Here is a 9,697-nt window from a genome sequence, read left to right as displayed (position 1 = left end):
GTGTGGCTGTATAAGTGGTTGCTGTATTCTGAATGCACGATATGTATTGATAGCTATCCAATAACAACTCTCACTTGCTTTTCTATTAGAAATCTCTATGGTTTTCTTCAAGTATTTTAATTGAACCTGAAAATGATACATCATAACCACTGTTATGTATCATCAAGAAAGAAAAATATTTTCCTGTTTGCAAGTAACTTTAATTTCCCTCTAATTTTTCAATAAATTTTTCATGTTTTCATAAAACACAGATCATTTTCTAGTAGAATTACAAATTAATATGTTGTGTTGTCCAATGACTAGGAAAATACAAATTTTTTCCTAAGAGACCACTCTATTATTGTTAACACTGACTTCCACCCTAGTTATCACTGGCATTTTTCTGTATGTATTTGTTACTTGTTTTTCTATTCAGACCTTATAAATTCAAATAACATAATGGGAAACCATACAAGAGTGACAATGTTCATCTTGGCAGGCTTGACTGAAGACCCAGAATTGAAAGTTGTGTTGTTTGTCTTCCTGCTGCTAACCTATTTGCTCAGCATCACAGGCAATCTCATAATCATCACACTCACCCTGGTGGACATTCATCTAAATACTCCTATGTGTTTTTTCCTTAGGAATTTTTCTTTCTTAGAAATTTCCTACACTACCACATGCATACCTAAGTTTCTAGTTATTATGGCAACTGGGGATAAAACTATTTCTTATAACAGTTGTGTTACTCAAGTGTTTTTTGCATTCCTACTTGGAGCATCAGAGTTTTATCTGCTGGCGGCTATGTCCTATGACCGCTATGTGGCCATCTGTAAGCCCCTGCATTACACAACCATCATGAACAGCAAAATCTGCATACAGCTTCTCCTCAGTTGTTGGCTTGCTGGCTTTTTTGTCATCTTCCCACCACTGCTCTTAGACCTGAATCTTGAATTCTGTGCCTCCAACATTGTGGACCATTTCTACTGTGACACCACCCCTCTCCTGCAGATCTCCTGCACAGACACTCACCTGCTGGAGACCATGGGGTTCGTCTCAGCTTTGGTGACACTCTTGGTCACACTGATAATGGTAATAATATCCTACATGCTTATTGCCCTTACAATTTTAAAAATCCCTTCAACCAGTCAGAGGAAAAAGGCATTTTCCACATGTTCTTCTCATATGATTGTAATATCTCTTTCATATGGCAGCTGCATCTTCATGTATGTGAAGCCATCAACCAAAGAAAGAATATCTTTTTCCAAAGGAATTTCAGTTCTCAATACCTCAGTGGCTCCACTTTTGAACCCTTTCATCTATACCTTGCGAAATCAGCAAGTGAAAAAAGCCTTTGTTGATTTGGTTCGTAGGGTTGTCAGTTTCTCCAGCAAATGATTTTTCTATTTCATTACATAAAGGAATACTTCCCTCTTTTTCTTTTTTCTTCCAATTCTTTGATAATTTGATATTCACTTCTACTTGTTTTTAACTAATTTTTTTCTCAAAAATATTTGTTCCAGTGAAGGTAATTTCTAATTCTTTAGTAAATGTATTTTTTTTTCTAGTTATCATCTTGTTTTTCCATCTGAAGATCTTTAGGCTAAGTTTTTAGTATGTGTTCTTTGTCATTTATAAGTTCCAGTTAGTCATGATTGTAAAATAATTTTATTAGAAATCACATCTTTTGTATCATAAAAAGTTATTATATTAACCTGCATTTTTGGTTTGTTAGATACTTAAAGCTAATATATATTTTTCTTTTCACTACATTGCCCATTTCAGTGGTGTAGCATTTTTGCCCTACCAGTCTCTTTGCATCATTGAAAGCTCTAAAATGTTCACTATTGTTGGTTTATTTGTGTGTATTCTATTTAGAGAAATGAAATAAAGACATGACAACATTTAACTACATTTTATTTTTCATATTTGAAATGTTATGCTAACAAAATGTGATTGTTGATTTTATACTAGATTTTGTAGAAATAGTAATTTATTGCTATGTGATAGAAGTACATTACAAATAATCATAGTTAAAAGAAAATGTGTTAATGTTTTTGGTTTACTTTGAAAGTTTATAATGAAGTGAAGTACTTAATTGATGTTCTCAAATTCCGGATGTTCTCTAATGTTCTCTTAAATAATTTAGGATATTCCTGAAAATAATTGGAAAAATCTGTGAATGATTATTAGAAATAAAATACTAGTAAGTCATATTTATTCTTTTCAAATATTATTTATCTGTTGTACATATGAGATCTCCATGTTTATCTTAACTGTAAATATATGTGTATATATACATGTATAAATACACATTTATAGATATCTCATAGTAAAACTGGGAAAATTAATGAATCCCATTATTTTCTTTAAAGAATTCTCCAGATGTAGATCAGTATCAATTTTTCTGAGAATGTAAAAAATGAAATACAATAAAATATTTTTTGCAAATACATATTGTATTTCATGAATGTTTTACAATAAATATGTGTGAGACCGTGTAATTATTTTTTCCATTATTTTGGATCTGCAATCCTATTTTGGAAGAAAATGTCTTTAAAAATGTATTCCTTGTTGGAACAGAATAAAATAAACCTAAAAGAAATGTCTCTCTTACTATATACAGGAGAAAATTATACATTTCTTTTGAATTCAGTTAGAATATGATTTTAAGTAGAAGAGTTATTTCAACAATTGATTGTATCTTTTCTTGTAATTCATTTTGCATTTTTAAAATTTTAGTTAAAGAAAGATTAAACAAAACAGAAAATAGGTAGAAATAAATACATACGTTCACAGAAAAAATAAAGTGAGAAATCACTAGTTGATGTTTACGTATCATCATTTTACAAATAATTGTTTATGATAAAACAATGGAACATGTAAAGTGAGAATTCAAACAGCGAGACTACAAACAGTTCTGTTCTATCGTCCAACAAAAAGTTAGTAATATGGTTGTCAATCCTATACACTTAAACATACAAGCAGTTATCCATATCTTCAATTATGTTTAGAGTGAACAAACTAAAGTAGGTTAAAATCATTCTGAACAAAGAACAATAGTATTGCTGGATTTCACATCATGATATTCTATGATCAGCACTGGGTAGTGTAGTGTCTTTTTTTAAATTTAGTTTAAAGAAAGACTAAATGAAACAGAAAACAGAAATGATACGTAATTTCAAAGAAAAAATAAACAGTAAGAAATCACTAGTTGATGATTACAGATTGTCTTCTTACAAATAGTTATTCAAGATACTAAAGTGGAGCTTATAAAGAGAGGATTCAAACAGTGAGATTGCAACCAATTCTGTTCAACTATCCAACAAAAACTTAGAAATATGATTATCAACCCTATATACTTAAACATACATGCAGTTATCTATCTCTTCAATTATGTTGAGATTGAATAAACCCAAGCAGGCTAATACCACTCTGAACAAAGAATAATACTATTTCTGGGTTTCACATTATGACACTCCAGGATCAGCACTGGGTATTTTAGTGTCTCTTTTTCTTCAAAGTATCTGTTCATTTCATCATGTGTCATATGATCAGTTCTTATGCACTGTTTATAAATTCTACACATGCATGAGTCTTAACATGTATTTCTATCCTTACTATATCAGAGGGAGAAACAAAACAAAGCAAAGCAAAACAAACAAACAAAAACCATATTCCTATAAACACATGAAATGAAATAAACATATAAGACCATTGTACAGGACTGGGGATTTATCTCAGCAGCATAAGCACCTGCCTTGCAAGCATGCAGCCATGAGTTCGATCCCTGGTACCAATAAAAAAGGAAAAAGACAAAAAAAAAAAAAAAGACCATTGTACAAATCATTCTACCATAGTTCCTGGGTTCTCTTTTGTTATCTCCAATAAATTGGCTATATCACCAGACATAGTATAATTGAATATGTCACTACATAACAGTATTAATAAAAACACAACCTTGTATATAGTATAGAACTTCAAAAACCAACAGTTATCAAACCAGAATGTGTATCATTGAGTCTTGTCATCTTCAGTGTAGGTGCCTATACTCTCAGACTATCAGTTATATCAGCTTTGAATAAAATCTTCTCTGCCTCATTTCTATTATGCTCTTTTTTTTGCCATTAGTTGTCTGCTTATCTTCTTCATTCTGCTTTTTGCTCCATTCATTGAGGCCTCTCTGCCACTGTTCCTGGAGTCCCAGTACTTTTCTCTCTCTCTAGAATGCCATGGAGTATTCTCTGTAGTGTTGGATTGGTGGTTGCAAATTTCCCAAGTTCCTCTGTGTTTTGGAAGCATCTTGTTTCTCCATTAATTTCTAGAGACAGTTAATCAGAGTGTATCAATCTGGGACGGAGGTTATTTTCTTTCATGGCTTGGAATATTTCACTCCAGGCTCTTCTTGACTTGATGGTTTGTGTCAAGAAATCTGCCATTATCTGAAGGGCCTTCCTCTGTAGGTGATCTGTTTCTTGTCTCTAACAGCTTTTAATATTCTGTTCTTATATTGAATTTCTAGGATCTTGATTATTTTCTGCTGGGTGTAGCTCTGTTTTGGTTGTAGGTGGCTAAAATTCTGTATGCCTCATATATCAATATAGCATTTCCTTTTCCTATGTTTGGGAAGTTTTCCTCAACTATTTTTGTGAATAATCTTTGTAGTTCCTTTGTTTGTATCCCAGCTTCTTCATTTACATTCTTTATTCTCAAGTTATAGAACCTTTTGACATCTTCTAGCCTGTGTATTGTTACGGCTTCTTTCCTTGTTATTTTTTAAAATTTTTCCCTTTCATACTCTCACATTGCAAAATTGTCCTCCAGTTTGGATAATCTATCATTAGTCTCTTTCAAGCTGATTTGCCATCTTTCCATTGAGTTTTTAATTTCCTGGTGATCTCTTTGAATCTGCTTCATGTATTCTATATTTTGTTTATATTCTTCACCAAATGGTTCTCTCCTGTGTTTGAGTTCCTCCTTTCTTCCATCTGTGTCTGCTTGAGGGGTGCTTAGTATCTCTTTTATTAATCTTCTTATATCTTGCTTTATTTGGCTAAATATTTCATGTTTAAACTTATCTGTGAGGTTCCAAATATATCTCTTTATGTCCACTGGTGGTGTGTCTGATATGCATGTTTGCAGTTCTCATTCTCCTTTGTATTTACCTGTTCTGAGTCAGTGTTCTCAGGGTTGTGGTCTCGGTACTTTTGTTATTGCTTCCTCTTCCCATCTTTTTTACTTCTCCCAGGAGGTCCCAGTTTCTTTCTTTGTTGGTTACAATTCTTCTGAAGTGCACTGGCTAGATGACCTTTCACACTGCAGTGTGCTAGTGAGTTGCAGACAGGGACAGCAAATGCCAGCCCCTCCCCTCCAGATCAGTCAAGCTTCTGTGGCCTGCACTACTGTATTACTTTGTGCCACCTCCCCTCCAGACCAGCCAAAACTCCGAGGCCCCACTGGGCCAGTATGCTTAGTGTGTGCCACCACTGCAGAGACTTGACCTCAGATAACCTATTGGGTCTCAGCCGGGTCACATAACTCAGGCCTAGCTCACTCTACCAATCCTGTTCAGGAAGGGAACAATTGACTGAAGTCACTCCTGTCCTTTGTACTTGCCATCCTGCCCAGTCCCAGAATGTCATCTGCCAGAGCCCCCCTATTTATGGAATGGCTTCACTCCCATCACTCACCACAGGTCGATGTAGGCTCCCCAGCAACTCACCTCTCTGTGGGGCTCACTGACCCTCAAACTCAATGTAACTGTGCCTCCAGTAAGTTGAAGTGGTGGGACCTTGAATGGCTAGGCAAGTTGCAAGGAGACCCCGGCAGGTCACGGTGGGACCTTGGCCAGTCAGGGCGAGGCCCCTGCAAGTTGCAGCAGGACCCTGGCAAGGCATGGCAGGACCTCAGCCAGTAGCCACAGGACCTCGGATGGTCGACAAGTCACCTTAATTTCTTCTTGGGATGAGAGAATTCATCTCCCTCTGTTTGGGGCTCCCCACTCTGTATTATGTTGAATTCTAAGTGGACTAACTCAGGGAGCTTCTGTAACCAGTTGTTATCTATCTTGCCATCCTTTGGAAAACTCTCATTTTGCATTTTGATAAAGTACATGTAATAATCCTAAAACATGCTCTAAATTTTAGAAATGTTGCCAGTGTAGGGCTGGGGATTTAGCTCAGTGGCATAAGCACCTATCTTGCAAGCAGGCGGTCATGAGTTTGATCCACGGTACTGATAAAAAGTTAAAAAAAAATGTTACCAGTGTAGAAAATAAAAATAAGTGCCAAGCATTGTGAGACTACATAATAAAAGTAAATGCTACCTAGAGACTCACTAGTTCTGATTTTGTTAGACGTGAGAATCAGTTTGCTCAAAACATACTGCTCATGTTAAATTTCCTCTTTTAACTCTCACGGAACCATTCTAAAAAGTATAAATATTATCAACTCTGTCCTGGGTTTACTGAGAACCCAGTTCAAGTATTATTTTTTAAGAATATTATTTGTCATTTCACAGCAGTTAGTTCTGCATGCTACTTCATTCAAGCACTGAATTTTTTTTAGTAACTATGTGGCATCTATCCTACAAAAGTGATTCTGACTACCATGTCTATTTACCATTAATAGTAATAGTCATTCTTTGAAAATAAAGCCAAAAGATTTACCTCCTCCCTCTGATTATGTCTACAGATGTGATTTGTTGATTCATTAAATTGATTTTCTGGAACTCAAATAAAATAATTGAAAACATGTTATTTATTTTTGAAAACTCCATTATTACATGTTTGTATTTTGTCTCAAGATACAGTTGTCAATTTTTGGTCAGTATGTATTAGTACAAAATTTTTTTCTCCTCTAAGAAACAACTTACATTTTTAAATACTTAATGGAAATATAACTTCAAAACTTTTGTTAAGTCTAGAGCCAGGGTGAATCACATTAACACTAGAATATAAGACTCTTTAAAAAGTATAGGTTATGTTTAAATAAAAGAAGTTCTTGACAGAAAGCTGAAAATTTTCTGTGATGTATTTAAATTATAATTTCTTATATTTTAAAATATATTTCCTATCCTAACTGATCTCTTTCTCAACTATATCAAATTTATTGTATTCAGATATTGGAATGTCTGAATATTTGTTTGTTTCCTAAACAAACAAATTGTATTCTGAGATTTTTTCAGATACTTTAATAACAATATTAATTATTAAAAGCTGATTGGGTTTTCTACTGTGAGTAAATTATTTGAAAATATTTTGTCTTTTGTACCAGTGATGATGATTTCATAAAATTTAACTTGGAACTATGTTATTTACTCTCACTTTTTAAAAAAGTTTAATAAAAATTGGTATTAGATCTTTAGTGAATATTTATAGACTTCTACTGCAAAGCTATCTTCTCTCTTATTTCTTAGTTGAGGACTTAATTACTTCATCTAATTTATTAACCATTGTTCTGTTCAGGCTTTCTGATTATTCTTGAATTAGTGTTGGTGGGTTATATGTTTCTAAGAATGTTTCTAGGAATTTATGTATTTCTTCTTGTTCAAAGTTCTTGAAATGAAATTTTATATTTGTGTATTTGCAATTATTCATCTTGATCCCTGATTATATTTGAATTGTATCTTTGTGTGTGTGTGATACCAGGGATCGACTCATGACCTCACGCTTGTCAGGCAGGCACTTATGCCTTCAGCTAAACCCTTGGCCACTTAATTTTTAAATATTTAAGAGAAAAAAAAAAACCATGCAGAACAGAAAAACAAAAAGCAAAAGAGACAAACAGCAACAACAAACCCAAAATAATAACAATATTGGTTTCCAAAGCAAGATGATAGGAATTTAACAAAGATTGTAATACTACATATTGTTACCTTCAAAAGAGTTGCAGGGGCTGGGGATTTAGCTCAGTGGCATAAGCACCTACCTTGCAAGCAGGCAATCGTGAGTTCGATCCCTGGTACCGATAAAAATGAAAAAGACAAAAAAAAAAAAAAAAAAAAGAGTTGCTTATATTACCAGATATACACATGTAAAGTTAATTTAATCATCTGAGTATTAACTGTTCTTTTCCAAGAACTAACACAATTAGTAGTATAGTCATTTTAGTTATCATATGTATACATACAGATTTCTGTCTTTTTCCTTTTTCCTTCCTTCTTTGTTCTTTTTCCTATCCCAGTTACTTTTCCTCTTTGAGCAGTTACTTACACTTACACAATATTTATTGTAGATTTTGGATTATCTTTACTCTTTCAGTTTCTTACACTAGGAAAACAATATGGTATTTATGCATATGAGTTTGATTTATTTCACTTACGAGTATGGCCTCATATAGTGTCCATTTACTTAGAAAAGCCTCGATACAAGCTTTCTTTATAGCTGAGTAGTACTCCATTGTATAAAATACCATATTTTAAAAAATCTATTCTTTCACTGATGGGCACTTGGGTGATTTCAAAGATGTGGCTATTACAAATTGTGCTGCTATAAACATGAGTGGGCATATAATACTGTTTTATGTTGTTTTCAGTTCTTCTGAGAAAATGCCCAGAAGCAGGATTGCTGTGTCTAATCTCAGGTTTTGATGAATCTCCACACTGATTTCCAGATTTGGTTGCACCAACTAACACTCCCACCAATGGAGTATAAGAGTTCCTTTTTCCCCCACCCTCTCCAGAATTTGTTATTGGGTGATTTCTTGATCTTGGTCATTTTTTCTTGAGTGAAATAAAAGTTTTAATTTGCATATCTGGAATGACAAGTGCTGTGGAACATTTTTTCATCTATTTATATGACATTTGTATTTCTTTATCTGATAAGTTTATATCCATCTCAGATGCCCACTTTTGGTTTGAATCCTTGAATTTGGGGTCCTGATATTTTTTTAATTTTTTACATGTTCTATATAAGAGCCTTTTGTCTGAGGGACAGTCAGTCAAAATATTTTCCCAATTTGTGGATTTGCTTTTCATTCTGTTTGAGATTTCTTTTGACATGCAAAAACTTTTTTTTTTTTTTTTTTTTTTTTTTTACTTTTTCCTTTTTATCGGTACCAGCAACTGCCTGCTTGCAAGGCAGGCGCTTATGCCACTGAGCTAAATCCCCAGGCCCCAAAGACTTCTTAATAGACAAGATCTCAGTTGTTGATTCTGGGAAGCATTTCCCATGCAGTTCAATATTTGTTCATGAACTCTCTACCTACCACTGTGTCATCAAGATTTCTACCTATGTTGTCTTCCAGCAGCTTTAGCGTTTCTGTTTTAGTATTTAGTCCTTTGATCAATTCTGTCCTTAGTTTAATGCGTGGTGATAGTCCTGGGTCTAGTTTTAGTTTTTGGCATATAGAAAGCCAGTTTTTCCACTTATTAAAGAGGCTATCTTTTTTCCAGTTAACATGTTTGGCACCTTTGTTGAAGTTGAGGTGGCAGAGTGTGTTTCTAGTTGTGACTGTAACTTCAAAGCTATTCCACTGATCCTCAAATCTGTTTTAATTGTAGTACTAATGCTGATTTTATAACAGTAGCTTTGTTGAAAAACTTCAAGTCAGGGATTGTGATGCCTGCTACCTTGCCTTTGTTGGCTAGAATTGCCTTTGATATTCTAAGTCTCTGCTGGGCCCAGATGAATTTTTGGAATGGTTTCTCTAGATCTGTCAGTTATGCTGGTGCTATTTTTATTGAGAGGGCATGAAAGCTGTATAACTATTTTGGGAGA

At 34.0% G+C, this 9,697-nt stretch overlaps 1 protein-coding gene across 2 annotated transcripts; it reads left to right on the top strand.

Annotated features, from left to right (window-relative positions):
• Window positions 1–423: 423 nt before the first annotated feature.
• LOC100717121 (olfactory receptor 6C74-like) lies at window positions 424–8,089 on the top strand. 2 transcript variants are annotated; one of them, XM_013159046.1, is made up of 2 exons: window positions 439–1,356; window positions 8,081–8,089. In XM_013159046.1, exons 1-2 carry the CDS (start codon window positions 439–441, stop codon window positions 8,087–8,089), a joined length of 927 nt encoding a protein of 308 aa, XP_013014500.1. The 2 variants fall into 2 exon arrangements, with proteins under 2 accessions (XP_003476051.2, XP_013014500.1); XM_003476003.3 differs by lacking the exon at window positions 8,081–8,089 and having other exon boundaries at window positions 424–1,377.
• Window positions 8,090–9,697: the final 1,608 nt, after the last annotated feature.

Source organism: Cavia porcellus, unplaced genomic scaffold (genome assembly GCF_034190915.1).
Source record: "Cavia porcellus strain 051 isolate PalLab524CR breed Dunkin Hartley unplaced genomic scaffold, mCavPor4.1 scaffold_8, whole genome shotgun sequence".
NCBI classification, from domain to species: Eukaryota; Metazoa; Chordata; class Mammalia; order Rodentia; family Caviidae; genus Cavia; species Cavia porcellus.
Note: the sequence above shows the minus strand (reverse complement) of the source record. Positions and strands in the feature narration are given on the sequence as shown.